This window comes from Candoia aspera, chromosome 4 (genome assembly GCF_035149785.1).
Source record: "Candoia aspera isolate rCanAsp1 chromosome 4, rCanAsp1.hap2, whole genome shotgun sequence".
Classification (NCBI taxonomy): Eukaryota; Metazoa; Chordata; class Lepidosauria; order Squamata; family Boidae; genus Candoia; species Candoia aspera.
The window spans coordinates 75,147,003-75,165,981 of record NC_086156.1 but is presented as its reverse complement, the minus strand read 5'-3'; the positions used below and the strand labels follow the sequence as shown (position 1 = coordinate 75,165,981).

The 18,979-nt window shown below is 43.3% G+C and overlaps 1 protein-coding gene across 4 annotated transcripts in view; it reads left to right on the top strand.

Annotated features, from left to right (window-relative positions):
• The first annotated feature begins 1,824 nt into the window (after positions 1 to 1,824).
• Positions 1,825 to 18,979, top strand: part of UBTF (upstream binding transcription factor) — a 40,215-nt gene continuing 23,060 nt past the window's right edge. The window contains exons 1-8 of one of the 4 annotated variants that reach the window (XM_063300597.1): positions 1,825 to 1,932; positions 2,168 to 2,441; positions 6,123 to 6,275; positions 8,214 to 8,389; positions 9,767 to 9,850; positions 14,329 to 14,484; positions 16,201 to 16,265; positions 17,617 to 17,737. In XM_063300597.1, coding sequence (XP_063156667.1) covers positions 6,218 to 6,275; positions 8,214 to 8,389; positions 9,767 to 9,850; positions 14,329 to 14,484; positions 16,201 to 16,265; positions 17,617 to 17,737 — 660 coding nt within the window. In that variant the 5' untranslated portion in view covers positions 1,825 to 1,932; positions 2,168 to 2,441; positions 6,123 to 6,217. Of the gene's footprint in view, positions 1,933 to 2,063; positions 2,442 to 2,720; positions 2,799 to 6,122; positions 6,276 to 8,213; positions 8,390 to 9,766; positions 9,851 to 14,328; positions 14,485 to 16,200; positions 16,266 to 17,616; positions 17,738 to 18,979 lie in introns of those variants that run through there. The other 3 variants (XM_063300600.1, XM_063300599.1, XM_063300598.1) reach the window with 3 other exon arrangements.

Sequence of the window (18,979 nt, the reverse complement as noted above, 5' to 3'; positions counted from 1 at the left end):
TATATCAATATGGACAGTGGTTTCAGACAGATGCCATGTAAAACTGTGAAGATCTATGTACATCTGTATCTTGGATCCAAATTTTTCAGCATAGCAATGCAAACATGTTGTCAATGAAAACAGATGCAACCAATAATATTTTGCTGACTTTTGGACTCTATTTAAAAATGATGAAAATCCATGAGGATACATGCTTCAGATCCTTATTTGTGTCCCAGGGTTGCAAATATCACTAGAACTACAATTGTCCAGTTTTTGTCCATGGAATCAAATATGACCTGTAATTTGATGGTAATTTCAGGTATTATTACCCTTTTTTGCACCAGGTAACTGCCACAAACAAATAGACAAAATATAATCTTGATTTTTAACTTCCTATTGCAGCTTTTTCTTTATAATGGCTTTGCTTTTTTATTTTATTCTATGCATTTTATATAATGCTTTAATGTGTTGTAATTGTTGTAAATCATTGTTTTAATTTCTGAGGTTTATTGTAAACCACTTTAAAAAACGATATATAAATATTTTTTAAAAAATAAATATCCAGTCTGAACCTGCTATACTACTGTTATGGAGACAGATGTGAACTGTGGTTTGACATCACTAGCAGTCGAACTTCCACAGTTGGCAAATGACTTCCAGTGTATCCAGTATAAACACCATTTGAAATTAAGAGGATCCATTTTCAATTTCATGGATTTAATTCTTACTTTTTTGTTTTTTCTTCTTCATATAAGGAATAATTATCTTTGTATCATAGTTTTCCATTAAATACAGGGACGTTTAATTCTTTCAAGTAAATGCCCACGTATGCACAAATCTAAGTGTAAAGATGCTTAAAACTTCCCAAACTTCAGTTCCAACAGCTGTAGGAAGTCAGAAGGAAAAGATACAATCATCACTATTTCGATCTCACTACTGAGGAAAAAATTCTTCCCACAAAACATTAAAAACATTTGCCAGGTTTTTCAAACCGAAAACGGTGTTCTTCCATACACACATAAGGCCTAATAAGTGAATAATAGTGAATAATAGCTCTGCTCCATGAGTTCTTTCATTTCCCTCATAAACATAATTCATATATTTTAATGCTGTAGGGTTCCCCCCCCCAACCATACTCAAATGCTCCCTGTATCGGGGGAGGAAGGGAAGTATGGCCTAGAGAATTCTTTTTCCATTCCTTTCAACTGGCAAAGCATAAAAAGAAAATAAGCAAACGCAGGCTCGTTCATCTTTGCCTGTTTGTACATAGAGGCAGCGCGCTGACTATTTTTAGCTTATCTCCCCATCCCCACTCACCCCCCCCCATCCCTCATAATTTCTAATTGCATTTTGGCAGGTCTGTAAAAGTGGCGTTTGCGTATTAGAATCGGCTTTAATTTGACAGGCAACTCCAGAAGGAGGTGATTGGCTGTATCCGGAGATGACGCCCTTAACAACAAAGGTGGAGCTGGAAAAAATTAGATTTAAAAAAAAGAGAGAGAGCGAGCGAGCGAGCAAGAGAGAGAGAGCGCAAAGGCGAGTGGGGGAGGAGAAGCTCGGCTTTTGACTGAAATCTACACGAATGTCATTTTCACGCAACGATTTAGAATCCAATCCCAAAATGAGTGTCAATAAAATCCGACGGGGCACAAGGAGTTACAGCCCTTCCTTCCCGCCCCCGTTGTTTATAAGGCAAAGTGGGACCTTTAAAAAAAAAGCTCGCTTGTTGCCAAAAATATGTCTGCCCTCAGAAATAATCTGATGGCGTTGCAGCAGCTAGCGTTCTCCGGGTTGTAATTTTGAAACTCTGCTATCTCCCCTCCCTGGCTCTTTGATACGATCGTTTGAAAGGGGGATGAAGAAAGGGGAGGTCGCAGGAGGAATTAAAATCGAATGCGTGTGATTTGTGATCGTTTTACAAACGCCAAACGAAGAGGATTTGTGGCAAATGTAAGGGTTTTTTTCCCCTCCTCTCTCTCTTTCTCTCCCTTCCCTTCCCTTCCCTTCCCCTCCTCCCTCTCCTCGTTTGACTACAGTGTTGCAAAAGCAAAGAGCAATAAAAACATACGCGCGCACACACACACACACTCCAGAACCGGGAAAGATAGACCCACAACCCGGGGAGATCAGAGAAAGCGAGACCGAAGCCCTGCAAACATGTTTCCTTTTTTCCAATCCCATCTAGGGAGCAGATGGGAAAAGTGGGGACTTGTGAAGAAGGGCTGTGAGGTTGCCTAAGGATCCGGGAGCCGAAGAGACCGGCTGATTGGAAGAAAAAAGCAGAGAGATGGAGGCGGGGGAAGTGCGAGCTCTCTGCGGGGACTGGAGCGAGTCCACGCCCGGGGCCAGCGCTGCAGAGCTGGCGTGCATTCAACCAACGCTTCCCAGCTAAAGCAAGCCCAGGAAAGAAGAGGGGGGAAAAAGGGGGAGCTTTTCTCCAAAGTCCTTCCGATCTGCAGGTAGGTTGCAGACGTAGAAGGGGGCTAAAAATCTCCCCTCGAATCGGCTCCAGGATGGAGCCCCCGTTGCAAAGGAGGGCGGGTGGGCAAGAACGGATCAGGGGGAGGGGAGGAAGAAGGCACGATCCGAGGCGCCGCTGCCTACAGCCGGGGCTGGCTTTGCGGCAGTACGAGCGCATGTGGAGCTCGCCATTAACCCGACGCTGCGCTCTGCCATCTGGGGCTGGAGGGAGGCGCTTTTGTTACCTCCTCGGCTCCGGCGGTGGAGCAGCAAAGGCGGCCGGGCAGGCAGGCGGCGGCGGCACCACCAGCACCACCCGTTGCTGTTTTTTCCGCCCAGCATCTACCGTTTCCTCGGTAAGGTTGAAAAATAGGGGCTCGATCGAATTTTTCGGGGCGCGTACATTAAAAAAGCGAAATAACATTTTGAATTTTTAATACTCTTTCTCAAGCACATTTTAGAGAGGTCGGGGTGTATTTTTAATTCACCGTATCTAAGGACTGATGTTTTAAGATAGCTATTTTTTTGGACACGCGATTGGGGTTCCATTTTCCCCAAGGCGACCGATCGGAGCACTGGCAGAGGCAATCGAATCGGGGCCCCTCTCCTGTCTTCCGCACGCCTTCTGTATAGGCCGCGCCGCGGCATTCAGCCATAGAAGGGCGAGTGTGGAAGGCGGCGGCTGCCCCAGTCGCCGTTGAGTCGCGGCGGAGGTAGATGGAAAAAACAAGGCGGTGCAGCCTGGGGCGCCGAGATCCGATCTCTTCTTTCCCTGCTCCCTCCTGAGCAGCTTTTAGAACCAAAGGGGCGCTGCCCGAGCGTGAAGGGAAAGGAGCGGGGGAAACGAGCCGTCGCCTTGTAAGCCTTTCTCCCGTCGCCTGCAGCGTGAAAGAAACCAAATGCGGCGGGGGGGAGAGTCTTGTTTTTTTCCCGCCTTCCCACGGTTGCCGCACACTGGCTTTGTAAACTACGTGCAAAGCATTTCGCCTCCGTTTTACGGAATCTGCCGCTTTGGATTCCTGTTACTCTCCCCTGCTTCTCCCGCGCTGGGCACCCTTGGCGAGGTCGGGCACCAGCATGGCCTTTTCGACCGGTTGGAGCCAGCGCGCTCCGCCATCCGGAGGGTGGATCCATGCAGGCGAACTGTTCGGCGTCCCTCCCTCCTTTTTGCTCTCTCCCGACGAGCAGCTTTTTCGGGGGGCCCCCGCTGCGGCTGGGTGTGGAGAATCGGGTTAACGGGGTTTGACTCGCCGACTTCCCCTGCGCCCTAGGCGCGCAGGGGGAGGCGCTCCCCGGGGGTCTGGGCGCTGGTAGAAGGAAAGGAGGTGGCGGCGGCGGCAGTAGCTGCCGCAGCCAGGACGTGCTGCCCTCCCTCGGCTCTGCCTGGACGCCCCCAGCCGGGCATTCATTTCTCCCTCCCGCCAGCCAACCATCCCCGCCCCCCTTCCACCAGCGGCTCCGATGGGGCTGCTGCTGCAGCGGCTCTCCGGCTCCTGCTCCTCCCCACTCGCGACTGCCGCCGCCACAACGAGGCGGGCTTGTCTCATCCTTATTAACCGCCTCGGCGAGGTTACACCGACGGAGAGAAGAGAGACGCGGAACTCGCTTGCTGCTCCCCTTTCCTCTGCACACGCTAGGTACTGTTCGGCGCCTTGCTCCGCGGCCGACGAAGTGGGATCCGCTGCTTCGCGCTCTGGTACAGGGATTTGGGGGAACCGAGGCTCTTAAGTGGTCGGGGAAAACAGTTTTCACCGTCCGCCTGATCGACGGGGAACAATGCGGGAGCTCGCCTTCCCCGCTAGATTGTCCGAAGGGGGATAAAGGAGCGATTTACTCTATCGGAGGCTGCCTTCTTTAGGGATCGTGGCTTGGGCTGGGATACGAGTCTTATTTATTGAGAAAAGGAAGGGATCTTGCTAGTGAAGGGAAATTCTGGACTTGGGAACCGAGCTGGTTTCCTTCAGATTATTTTCGTAGGGAGGATTCCACGGGGGACGGAGGGTGGTCTCTGTTAACGCGGTTGTGTGTATGTGTGGATCTTGAATAAATCCCGTAGAAATCCGGTAGAGCGAATCAAAATTGAGAAGGGAGCGAAATCCTGCGGAGGGAGGGAAGAGATCCTGGAATCCGGCGGCCTCAAAATTCGCCCTCCCTGGAAGGGCGACCGAAGTTGGTTGGCGAGGAACGCTGGCGCTGCCGAGAGCCGACGGGGGTGAGATCGTGGCGAAACGCTCCCGACGTTCTCGTCTTCGAGAGTCAAGGCGGGGAGGAACGAAGGAACGGGGCCAGGAGGCTGGAGCCCGAGCTGGGGTTGAAAAAAAAACTGGGGTGGGAGCGGAATCAGGCAGGCGAGGTGGCGGCGGCGGCTAGATTTCGCTTTCGGTGGCGCCCGCAGGGCGTGCGGAGAGGAAGGAGGCGGGGGGAGGAGGCGAAGCAGAAGCAGCTGCACCACCAGCTCCGTCGGCTCAGCTCGGCTCGGCTCTCCCGCCTGCCTGGAGACAGGCGAAGAGGGGGAGGGCGGCAAGCAGCAGCAGCTGCGCCTCTTCTGCTGCAGGAAGGCGGCGACGGAGATTGGCTGGCGGTGGTGCGGCCTCTAAAGGGCTGGTGGAAGGGGAGGGAGAGAAGAGAGGTCCGCAGATCCCTCCCCTTCGCCTGGCCTGCCTCCTCTCCACCCCTCCCGGCCGGTTCTCCTTTACTCCGCCCACCCTGTGGCAGGGCGCTGCGTTCTGTTTCCAAGAATATCCGCTCGCTCGTCCAAGAAAATCTGCGCTTTTTCGTTTCCTTTGCCCGGGGATCCGCTCCGGCCTCCGTTTCCCCCCCTTTTCATTAATGCTGGCTGATATCTCACTCCTGTAATTCCCTGTAATACTTTGGTGCCAAGGCGCTCAGTCACTTTTTCCTTTCGGTTGTGGTTCTCATTGTTACCTGTCTAAAATTGTTTTATTGCCTTTATTGTTGTTTCTGTTCTTACAGCTGGAATCTGTATCTTAGCCTTCCTCCAAGGATATTTCTAGTTATCCTTCCCTCATTTTAACCTCCTAACAATCCTGTGAGGCAGGTTAGGTTTAACTGCTCCAGTGATGTTTGTGGCTGAGCTTCCCTAATGCAAGACCAGTACTAATTAGCTGGCTGGGCCCCCCCCCTTTTTTTTTTTTGGATTCCTCTCCTGAAATCTCTCAACTTTTCCCCACTTCTGTTTTGGTTCTTCTTCCTCGCCTGTAAAATGAATTCTGCTTGAACCAGCTTTCCCTACCAGTGTCACTGAATTTTTTTTCCAGTTAAGCAGATCCCACCAAACCCCATTTCTCTGCCCCGCTTAGGATTCTCCTTTATAGTTAAGTCCTCCAGGTGCAGTCCCGTATTCTGTTACAGTATTCTGAAAAGAGAATTCTAGGCAGGTCCTGTAACCATCTTATGCCATTAGTAGCTTCCTCGACTTCCGAAGAAACTTTCAGCCCTACTATCAGATAGAGGCATTGTGGGGACCTGTCTTCTCTTTCAGCTCACACTTGCCCTTGAATGCATGAGTAGCTCACAGGTGCCAGGTTGAAGAACTGTTTCCTTATTGTATTAGTTTCCGAAAGTTACTAACCTAAACTCCATGTTTGCGCTACCGGCTCTTGTGCCTGTGAAGGTAGCACTAGTAAGCAGAAATCATTCTTCCAATTTGTCTTTTTCAGGGTGAAAATTGATTGACGCCACCGTGAAGGGGGAAGACAGGGAGCTGGAAGGGGGAGACCCAGGAGGTGTCACCCTTGGGTCTGAGAGGTGGAGGATGAACGGAGAAGCAGATAGTCCAACTGATTTAGAAATGACAGCCCCCAAAAATCAAGGTGAGAAGGAATGCTCCTGGAAAGGCCAATACTACATTTGAAAGTTTGCAGAATCATATTCCCAACTGCCACGCCTTGAAATTCTCAACTTTACTAAATAGTTACTTATTAATTTTTAAAGATGCTTTCATTAAAAATAATCCCAAACTGGGCTGATTACTCTTGCTGACAGATAACTTATTTATCTATCTGTCTCTCAGATTTGTCACCACCCATCTCCTCCCACCAGAGGGACTCTGGGTGGTTTACAACAAAGGTAGTCAATTAAAACAGTCAATATAAAATACAAATACAATATATAAAAATATAAATACCATTAATAAATACATATAAGAATAAGAGTAAAATCCAAGTGGCAAGATCTAATTCGGTCCATGTGTGTGAGGAGTGCTCTAAGGTGCCAGCCATCCCCAGGCAGAGCTACTCCCTTCTCCGCCCCAAACATATATGGAAGAAAAACTTCAAACATGTATGATTCTTTCTCAGATATTTTCTGTGACGACACAAACAAGGTATGACACTATTCTGCTGGTTTTAACAGCAGGTTCATCTCACTGGCCATTCTATTGTCTGCATTCCGACAACACAGTGACCCTGGCTCATGGTTAACCTTGCGTACATCTCAGGGCTGCCCACCAACAAGCTGTGCAGCTGGAGCCACCTATATAGGTTGTTCTTAGGTTCCTGTATCATCTGAATGTGGTGCAATGAAAATACATACACTTAAAAACCAACCAAGGGTTCTCTCCTTGCTTGTGCTGGCTGGAAGGAGCCATTTTGTTCCATATTCAGAAGATGCAGCAACTTCAAAATAAATCACAGACTAGAGTTTGCAGCCTTACCTGCTGTGGAAAGGGAGGAGAAGCCCCAGTCTATAAGTGCATTCACAGCTTGGCTTAGGGTGTTGCATGTGTAGAAACACTGACAGTGCTGGTGTCCTTGCCTCTGTACTTGGAGAAGAATTTTCTAGGAGAGGGGTGAGCCATGGCATCTTGGATTTTTGAAGGAATTCTGGTACAGTCTAATAGCTACTTGCCATGCAACAAGAATAGGCGGTTCATGCCTTTGAAATATTTTGAGCTATAACTTTCATAATCTGTTAACTTCCATTGTGTTTAGTTGAATTTATGGGAACAGGAGTCCAAATCTCTCAAGATTGTCTATGCTTTAGAAATTATAAGACCCACTGACTTCAGTGAGATTTACATTTCAGTAAATATGTCTATGTGGTTACACCAGTGTTTCTCAACCTTAGCCACTTTCAGATGGGTGGACTTCAACTCCCAGAATTCTCCAGCCATCCATGTTGGCTGGGGAATTCTGGGAGTTGAAGTTCACCCATGTTAAAGTGGCCAAGGTTGAGAAACACTGGGTTACACCATTAATCACTGAATAAAGTAAAACACATGAGATCAAGACCCTTAAGAAAATCCAACTTTCACTACCTGTTCAGGCTTTTTCCTCCATGATAAAATTCATAATGTTGGATTTCCCTTCCTGTATGCTGCAATTTTACAGGGTATAAGAACTGGATCCACTGTTTATTAGTAGAAACACAGTTCTTCTGTCTACTCAGAAACACATTATACTGAATTCAGTGGCATTTACTACTAAGAAAAAATAGATGTTTGTAGTCCTAATTGTACATTAAAACTTGTAAAATTTCCACATTTGGATGTCTTAAAAAAATAATATATGCATTGTTTCTGTATTGCCTGTAATATACAAACAGTGTTAGCTGTTCTTTATATTAAAAAAAACTGTTTTAATGTGAAATGTATTGGAACTATAATTCCTGGAATTCCAAAGACCATGCTGGCCTTCAGTAGCCATGCCAGGACATTTGAAGGGCACTAGGCTGGAATGGCTGCCCTAGTGTGCAGAAGCACATATAAAATGCCACACATGACACCTTTTAACTTTTTGCTTTTCCTCCAGACCGTTGGACCCAGGAAGACATGCTGACCCTCTTGGAGTGCATGAAAAATAATCTGCCCTCCAATGACGGCAGCAAGTTCAAAACCACTGAATCCCATCTGGACTGGGATAAAGTTGCCTTCAAAGACTTCTCTGGTGAGATGTGCAAGATGAAGTGGATTGAGATCTCCAATGAGGTAACCGCTTGCTGGGGTCAATGAGGACTGACATAAAATGATGCTTTATGTAGGATGAGTTCTGATGTGGGCTGGGCTTGCAAATCTGTTGTATTTGTTAATTTAATTTGAGCATTTCATCCAGTAACAGTTCTGGTGTGATGGCAAGGTCTTTTGTGCTGTCTGCCTATAGAGGTTTCTTCATTTGTGTCTTTCAGTATGTTTTATATCCTCAAGCCACTAGAGCTGTTTTTCTCTTCCTTATCTCCTCCAGTCAAGGCACCTCTGTTCCTCTGTCTTCATTTGGCCAGCCTGGGTTGGCTTCTTATTGCTCTTGACAGCTATACTGTATTCAGGCTGCAGTTCTATACTGAATTGGGCAAAGGGTTAAGGGTAAGGCTGAGGCTTGCTGTTTGAATAGACAGGCTTAGGATCGTCTTGCTAAATTTCAAGCTGTAGAGAAGTGCGTTGCTACTTCTACAAAGACAGTTACTGGCTTGATTTGTCTGCAGCATTGAATCATGACTTAGTGCAGGGCTGAGGAAGCTAGGGAAAGCATGGAGGAATGACAGCTCCCTGGATATCTTATTAGCAGTGCTGCTAGATGGGATTGTCAGAGTTCATCAACAGTTGAAGGACCACAGTTCCACTACCCCTGATTTAATTCTATGTGGATAAGCCTCAGCAAATATAAACCATACATCAAGTTTGTATGCCCCCCCCCCCATCATTTTCCCTTGTATGGTTAGGACCACTTGAAAATTTTCACTTTCCAAGAATGTGGATTAACTGGTGATTTGAATGAGGGAACTTGGTTTAAAACAAATCTTAGTCCTGGTTTTCCCAGTTACTGAATTTTCTAGATCCATTGTGACTATAACCCTCAGAATTTGCAATCAACTTTATGATTGTGAATGCATATTGAGGGCACCAGGGTGCTTTGGTTTAATTAATGTATGTTAGTTGCAGCACAGAACATTGATTAGTCTCTCCAAATTCCCAGAATAATTATTAGGGCTATCTGTTGTTCAGTTGCCTACATGACAAATGTTCATGGTAAATGTTAGTGTTCCAATAACCTTAGCATAGATGTACTTTTTTTGGAAATAAAAGGCAAGAAGAAATTTCAGTTCAGTAAAACAAAGAAAAGAAAAATAATGGTCTCATTGGCAGGATAATAATTTTTCACCTATTACTAGTTCACGCTTAAAGCTGCGCAAATATTTCACAAAATGAAGGAAATGTACCCTTTGTACACTGCCACACTTGCCAGTTAAACCATACAGCTCTAACTTATTTTAATGTATCAGTTTAAGTTAACAGCCTTCAAAATAATCACAACACTGTTCCCTTGCCTCCCTTCCTGCTTCACAGTAACTTTATTGTTCATTCCTGCAGGTGAGAAAGTTCCGGACCCTGACAGAATTGATCATGGATGCTGAAGAACATGTGAAAAACCCATACAAAGGCAAAAAACTGAAGGTAGGTGTTGGCTTCGAGGAGGACATGGTCAGCGAAAGAACTTCTTTTGAATCCAGTTGGCTGCTCGGTCATTGCGTTTGCTTAAATGGCGCAAAATTGCAATCTGTGATGCCGATATTTCTTAAGACTCAGATGTACTTCCGCCCTCCTTTTTCTGGTTATCTCTTCTATGTTTAGTAATGGATTATAAGAAGTTGTAATTGGTAACGTGTCACACTCCATAGATTTACCCATGACTTTCGCAGCAGAGTTTATATACTTGTTAGATTTATACCTCATCTTTCCTCCAGGGCCTCAAAGTGGTCACATGACACTCCTTCCTCCACCACATCTCTGTGTGTCAGGTTGGGCTGTTAGATAGTGACTGACCCAGAGTCACCCAGTGAGCTTTCTAGGCGTCCTGGGTCCTCATCAAACGCCGTAACCACTGCATCAGATGTTCCCCAACTCTGCGTGTGCACATGCATGCATAACGGTATATTTGTGTTTAAAGTTTTGCTAAAGGCTATTGAGACTATTCCAATTCAGGCGAACAGGAGGAAGTAAAATTCCACACTCCTAGGGTCCTAAATGTGTGCATGCTTCTAAATACCATTTACCAACACAGTAGGTATGTTATATTGATTAAAACTTAAGTATTAAATGAGTATTAAATAATAAAGTATTCATTGTACAGAATTTGTAAAAGTGGATAATGTGAATATTGAGAGTCACACGTTTATATCAGAGGGGTCACATTGTGACATCAAATCACATCATTAGTATGTACAATTTTTGAATATAGTTTGTTATCTAAGTATTACAGGGAGGAGGAGGGTTCCATTTATTAATTAAAGATAGAAGCAAACCTATTATTAAGAGACATTACTCTTAAAGTGTGAAACATTGAAAATGACTCATCCCAAAATGTGTGCCAAGAAAGAATTGTTACGATAACAAGCATGTTAATTATTAAAACTGACTGAGAGCTGGAGTGCCCATGTTCGAATGTAAATCATAGAAAAAACAATTGCATGGAGCTGGTATTTCCCCCACAATCAGATACTGTTAGTCTTGCCCCATTATGCACATTAATACTAGCAAGCATCCGTCCTCTTCCTTGTGCGGATTTGCATGACCAGTTATGGCTTGTGTCTCTGCATAATCTATTGCTTTGGCATTCCATTCTTCTGATTAACAGATGATGAAGAGAAGGTATTTCTGCCACCTCTCTGTTTTGAATACAGCTGCATTGTTCAACTTTCTCCTGATGAAGACATTCAACAGTATAACTTTGCCCTTGTGCCTTGTTCAAAATCAGAATATTGATTTGTGTAGAATTAATAAACATGATGGTGGGTCTCTCTGACGGCAGATAAACTTGGTTTAGGTAACCTCCCTACCCTAGGCCTGCTCATACTGTTCCTTTGTGTGGGTCTTTGCAAATTGTACTGTATCATCTAACTGAACACTTCACAAATAATTGTTGAATGAAATCTGGATAGGGGAATCCGCCTTCATTCTATGATACATTACAGAAAACCAAAAACAAGAAATTCTCTGTGACTTGTACAATGGAAGGTGGGCATTAATTGTCTGGACCAGGAAAAAAAAGATTTGATTGTGTATCTTTTTTACAGAGGTTCAATCAGTGCCAAAATTAGAAAATAAATATTTTCACAGTTGGGAAATGAATGTTTCCCAGTGTTTAGAAACTGTCTCCAAAGCTGATGTTAGATGTGTCCGGAATCTGAAAGAACTGGAAGTACAGAGTATTCATCCACAATTAAACAAAGATTAATTTTCCTAAAATTCCTGTACTTGAAGAGTGGCTATGCTTTCAGGTGATTTCCTAATGCATCATTTGAAAGACCCCCCAATTTCCTTTCTCTGTGTCCTCTTTCTAAATTGTTCTTAGATGTAGCAAATCCCCAGCCTCCATGTTGAATTTAGTTATTTTCAGATTACTTGAATCCAAAGGAGTCCAGGTGCAGCTATTCCTGACTCTGCATGCTGTTCTTTAGTCTAACTGCTTCTCCTTAGGACATTGCAAGAATACATACAAATCTAATTTATCAGTTCTGCTAGAATAATGACAGTGCAATATACGCTCTGCAAGCTTGGAAACATTCCTGGACATTGAACATTAAAAAGCTGCAATAGTTGATTAAAAGTATTAATTCAGAGAAAATTAAATATTTTCTGTCCAGTTGAGGGCTGTTCTTTTTCCAGGTGACAGGGCCAAAGCCCAAAGTAAGTGTAGTTATTTTTTCTCTTTCTGATGCTGCTTCCTTTTTCTGCCTACATAGGTGGGACATACTGTCTTGAAGGTCTGAAGTTAACAAGACTATATATCTTGTAATACTTTGATAATTTAATATATCTCTTACATTTTTCTACACTGCTTTTTGTAGTAGGATGGGTTGCAAGTGGAAACCATAAAATACAATACTGTGGCTCCTGATAACTGCAGAAAGAAAATGAAGAGATTTTTAAAAGAGATACTTAATAGCACAGCCATGGGAAAAAAGCAAAAATAGAAAAAAGTTAAAAGAGATTTACCTATGTAAAATTGAAAAAAAATAACTTAATTATACATATAAAGTAATCTTATAGGAACTGTATCAATGGTCAATAATTAACAAAATAGCCAATATAGCAAGAACCATTATTCAGAATAAATAAAAGTTTTGAAACCCAAACCCCAGAGGCAGTACAAGTCCATGTGTAGACTTACAATCCATCAACAGAGTCTGTGTCAAATTCTGGGTCAGACTTACTTTTTTAGATGAAGGGTGTTTTTATTTGTGTGTTTTACATTGATGTGTACTAACCCAACTTGGACTGCCATTCTTCTAGAGAAAGAATTATATGTGATTTCCAATTAGAAGTATAAAACATCCTGGCAGCTGTTATACAGAAATCCAATGTGGTATACTTTGGAGGGATAATAAGGTTTTGGGATATTTAGTTAAAAAACCACTGGCAGGAAAGAAAAGACAGTATAAAGTTTGTTACATTCTGCAATAAGCAAAGTAAGAGATTTTAACTGTTGGCCTGGGCCCCCTCCCCCTTTGCTTGGTTGAGTGTGAAATGAAAACTTCTAAAATGGAAGGAGTGTCTTCCTTTGGCCTAACAGGCAAAGCTTTCCAAAAGATGCAATCAGAGATTGAGTAAGCATTGATGTGCAAATACATGTAAACAGTTGGAACAAAGGCAATATATGTTAAATTTCCTGTGAACTGCAATGATCTCTGAAGCAGCATTATAAAGTAAGGTTTATCACAGGTGTGAGGAACCAGTGGCCATTCTAAATCACAGCAGTATTAGCCAGAATGCATTGCTCAGACTGAAAGGAATAAAAGGATTATACTTCAGCAGTACCTGGGGGGCTACAGGTTCCTTTATTGGTTGTGAAATTATAGTGGAAGACTAGTTCTCCATCTATTTTTTTTAAGACAGATTGACTAGCAGCATAGCTATTAACAGGTATTAAAATAGCAGCCCCTTATTTGCTACATTGCTCACCGAAGCTTGACACCTCTCATGAAATATTTTGTATGATTTGTAAAAAAAAAAAAAAAATCAGTTTAACAGGACACTTTCCGGATTTCTCACACTGCTACTAATGATGAAAGTTACTCAAGATTCTAGTCATACCTTTATTTTAAATGTAGGAATTGCTTTCTGCCAGGATGATTTGTTCATTTAGTCTAATATTGCGGAGACTGATTGGATCTTGGTCTTATTCTAATTGAAGATGCCACGGGTGCTTTACATGGAGATTTTGGGCCAGTCTCTCTCTCTCTGGCTAACCTACCTCACCGGGTTCTTGTGGGAAAATAGGAGGAGGGAACACAGTGTATGCCAACTTGAGCTCCTGAATGGAAGGATAAAAATCAAATAATAGTAGTGTGTAGCGATAATAATTAGGAATTGAAGATACCAGTTGAGGGCAATTTACGGCTGATGGTATACAGTGAGCTTCCCTAACCTGGTGCTTTCCAGGTATGTTGGAAAGTGATTGGGAATTCTGGGGGTTAAACTCCCAGCTCATGGGGAGACGCAGGGTTGGGAAGGCTGTGATAGACTTCCATGTCTGCTGGCCTGCCTGCCTAAGTTAACCTGCCTCAGCCTGGGAACAACTAGTTTAAAACCATAACAAACAGCAATGACAAAACAAAAACATTTAAATTCTTTATACGTCTCTTCAGAAGGAGCTGCACTTGTATGTGGTCACACAGAGATGCTAAGCTGAAATAAAACTTACATTAAATTAGTGGAGTTCCATGGTTGAGTGTGTTCCATGGTTGCATGTGTTACTTAAATATGCTATCACCTTATTCCAAATTCTTGACTCAGCTCAATTTTTATTTAAAACAAATGTTATCAACAAAACACAGTAAGAAAATGAAGCCCTGATTTTACCATTATTGTGGGGAAACAAACCATCTCAAAATATTTCTTCCTTATGTCCTTTCTCTCCTGCCCCTATTCAGAAGCATCCTGACTTCCCCAAAAAACCTTTGACCCCGTATTTCCGTTTCTTCATGGAAAAGCGAGCAAAATATGCTAAGCTGCATCCAGAGATGAGCAACCTGGATCTAACCAAGATTCTCTCAAAAAAATATAAGGAGCTCCCCGAAAAGAAAAAGGTGAGCAGTACCTATTTAGGAAAGTGGTGAGGGGTATCAGGAATGGCAGATTTCCACAAGCCATTTTTACATACTAACAGCATGCCCTTTTTTTGATCTGTGCTTGCAAGCAAAGCTCTGCAAGTGAGAGAGGAAAAGGCTAGGATTTCCTTCCTGGGGAACTTAGTACCTACTTGTGCTTCCTGCAAAAAAAGAAATAATAAAGGCAGGATAATAAATCAATCAAATAATCAAATAATCCCTTTCTCGGCGTCTCTGCGAGTGAGTTACCATTATAAAGCGGAAATAATGAACCACAGAATGAGTTTATAGGACAGTTACTTTAGGCTGCTACTAATAAGGGCTGCAGATCAGTGGGATCTTGAGCTTAAAGCTGGATACTTCCCTTGTGAAGGGTCTGTTTATATGCCTTTTGTGTTCTAGAATGACCATCCCATGAATTGGTTGCAACCTTTATTTTTATATATCTGGGTGGCAAAGTGGGTGGCTGAAGGAACTTGACTCTACTTGCCTGCTGAATTGGCAATCCCTTGACATTTAGTGAACAATCTCTGATGGCTTGAGGGCTGCACCATACTTTATAGCGTGTTGAGATCCATGTTCCAAAAATCAGCTGGTCTATGGTCCATTTTGGGTGGCAGAGTTTTAAGAGATGATACAGATGTCTACGCATCTGCAAGGTGCCTCTTTTGTCTGTCAAAATCTTCCTGTCTGCAAAAAATAAACCCTAAAGAACAAAAATGCAAAATGTATTTTTGGCCCTATTACTTCTAGGGCCACTAAAAATAGGCTCCATGAAGCTCCAGGGCCATAATCTCTGTATCCCTATTTTAAATGGTAACAACACAAGAGCTCTTTCCAGATCATAAAAGAAATGCAGAAACCAGCAAAAGATACAAGTGGGATCAGCACAGTGTTAGTGCTTGAAGCAGTAGGAAATTCCTCCAAAGAGGGAGGCTGGCTTTATCACAGTTTTTTTTTTTTAACTCTTAGCTTTGTGAATGTAAGTCTCCTTTATCTTGAGTTTCTGCTTAACTAAATAGGAAGCAAGGTAACGTTATACACAACTGGTGTATGCAGATGTGCCACAAACTTAACCTGTATAAGCCTTGCTGACTGGAGGCAAATGTTCCTGAGTAGGGGAGTATTTAAAATTCGTACAGTTCTTGCTCTGAGTTAAGAAGAACCCAAGATACTATAGCTGGAAAGTTGCGTAACATTTTGGAGGGACCTTCCTAGTTAGCATCAGGAAATGGCTGATGCCTACTTGCTAGCTTCTCTATTGGATTTGTCAATATTCCAACATTGAAGAGTGTAAAGTCCTTGTCCTGCCTGGAGTCCAGAGAGAAAGTATAATAGCACAGGGGGACATTTGCGATAGAGCTCTGTTCACTTTCTCCATCCAGTTGACCTTTCTCCAGGGCAGCATCAAAGTATACTTGCTTGTACAGTTTAGGACTGCATGCCAAGAAATTGAACCTCCAGAGATAAGGAGCAGTCACAGGGCTCTGTGGAAGACAAGATGGGCATTTCATGTCCACACACGCACCATGTAACTGGGATTTCAGAAAATAGAATTAGGGGAACTAGATATTCAGCATAAAGAATAAGGACCACTCTGTCCCTCATGAGAGGGCTTGTGTGTGATGACTTCATATAGCCCCTCATATAAATAGCAGCTGTGGAGTACTTTTCCTCTTTTTTTCTGTTTTCTAGATGAAGTACATTCAGGATTTCCAACGAGAGAAACAAGACTTTGAACGGAATCTGGCAAGATTTAGGTAAGAGACCTTCAGTGACAATGTCTTACTGGTGTCCATTAGTACTCAAAGGCTTCTTAGCTATAGACTTCAGTTGCATGCATTTAGTGATGGTTTTTTTAACTTTACTGTGAAAGCTGCTTTGCTTTGGAGGTGGCTGAGGAGACAGTGGAAAGAATGAGTGCAGCTGGAAGGTTCCTTGGCTTCAAAAGTTGCATGTTCTACATCGTAGGAACCTAGATTCCCATGTTAAAAGCCAAGTGAGGGAATAACATTCATAAATTTATATATTTGCAAGGCAAGTAAATATTTTCCATGTGAATATTTGAAAGCTTCATATAAGCAAAAGTGGAATTAAACCAAAGATCTAGCTAGACAGCTGTTCCCAGCTTGAGATATGTTGAGTCCCAAGATGTTCTTCTATAACTCGCATCATTTCCAGAAACATAAGCTGTCATTCGCACCTACGGAAGCTGCAGACCACAACATCTGGGGAGACTAAGTTGGGAAAGGATAATGTAGACCAGCCAGATTTTGTGCAATGCACAACCACCACCACCTTCCCCAAATGGGAAGGGAGCTGCCCTTTCCTGCTATATGGCATGTAGTTAAACTTTCAGTTTCTGAAAAAACAGACAAAAACAGTGGACGTAATGAGCATTTATTTTTACAGAGTATTTCTTGTTAACAGAAACATCTGAATCGTGGAGGAAATTTGTCGCGTTATCTAGCATAACAGCTGCTTGGGTGATTGCTGTTGGCTATTGTGCCTCTCCAGTTGTTTAACTTCCTCCTCTTTTTCTTGTTGGCCTTCTTTGCCAGCCATTAGATTTTGGGGGGAAATGTATTCAACCCAGAGACTCATGATGTCTGTTGACTTTCCAAGAATGTCTGGGTAGGCAGTGGGTAGGGCCTTTGCCCTCACTTTTCTTCTTGCCATGTCCCTGTCTTACTCCTGGAGGCTAGAAGGTTTTGGAGCAAGAGAGGGCATTACATGTAATTGAGCCAAGAATGGATGTTGGCATTATGTCACATGATTAACAGCTCTTTAAAATGAGAGAGAGGGGAGGTAATGAAAAAGCTCAGGCTCAGAGCTGACTATTGGAAGGAAGACTCCCAGTCCTCTTTGCCCATGTTTGAAGTTTGGAGGATTGTGAGGGAACATTTTTTAAGGCCTTACAGAGAAAATAAAAAGATCCTATGGACAGGACATGGGCAGATTCATCCAGCAATCTGGGGATTTCTTGGCATTCAAGAGCGGGGACTGGTACATAGGGCCTTAGAGAGGTTTATATGAAAGTGTGTTTTGTTAATTCCAGTATGGTGATGCCTTACATTTTCCATCCCCTGTTACCATCCCTGTTCTGTGAAGGGAAGACCACCCTGACCTCATTCAGAATGCCAAGAAATCTGATATCCCAGAAAAACCCAAGACCCCCCAACAGCTCTGGTATACTCACGAGAAGAAGATCTACCTGAAAGTCCGGCCCGATGTAAGTATCTCTACCTTTATAAGTTTGAGGCCAGGGTGTGTGAAGATGGTATGGGAGGCATAAATAAAGACAGCACAGAGAAAGCAGTGAAAACAGAGGGAGAGAGGGAGGTAGGAGGCTGTTCCTGAAAGTGGCGCAAGGGGAAAAACGTAAGTATAAGGCTGTGCCTCTTACAGCCTATAAATGTCATTCCTTCTGTTTGGCGTAAGCCCAATTCTTTTAATTTCTCATCATCTGAGGCTCTGGGATCTGGGTTTCAGTTTGAGCAGAACCAAGTGATAAAGGCCTTCCTGGGTAATAAAGTTTGGGCTTCTCATCACACACATAGATGTTTTTTTCATACCAGAAAATTTCATTTTGCTACATGAGCCTGTCAGAAGGAAATGTTCAGCTTCATGGTTTCTTCATATTGTTTTCTTATCTACAGAGAGGTCCTGCTTTTTTAAATAAATGAAGCATTCAAATAAAAGCAGTTCCCCCATCTACATCTGGAGATGTTACACTCAGGAAAAGCTTTCTCTTTTGATTCTGCTGAATATGTAAAACTGATCCTGAGAGAGCTGCCAAAGGATCAGGAAAAAGCTATGAAACCTAAGTAAAGATGGGAGAAGTATAATCCTGACAAATATGTTTAAGAAGTTGAGCGGGGAGGTGTTTCCATTAAAGACAGGAGAACCATCTTAAAGACATACAAGGGGAAATAATCATAAATTCATGATCTCTTGAAAATGGGGGCAGTGAACACAAATGGTTTACTTCAGGGGTTGACAGCTTTTTCAGCTCCAAGTGCCATTGAATGAATTTATATGATGGCTCAGATACTTCCTGCTCACATAGCCCAATTGAGGGGGACATTTTTTTTTAATCGCAATTCATTTGAGTAACCCTAAGTGCCCTTTTAGAGTGTAGCCAGCCTCTGGTTTACTTTTTGTTCTGAAACAATAAGACTTAAGGTCATCTAGTACAAATGATGACCAAAACATACAGAAGAGAGTCATTTTCATGCAGTGAAGAGTTCATTCATGGAGCTCACGGCCACAAGATGATGAAGGTCACACATACAAATGGCTTCTAAAGTGTTGGATTTGTAAAGAATGGTAAATAGAATGAGGCCAGAGAGAGATCACCACAAAAAACCCTGTGGGTCACTAACTCCCATCTTTGTTGGAGGCATGGAGGGACACTTTTGGAGGTGTGCAGCGAGACTTCATAAACATTGAGTGTGACACGCTGCTCTTAGTG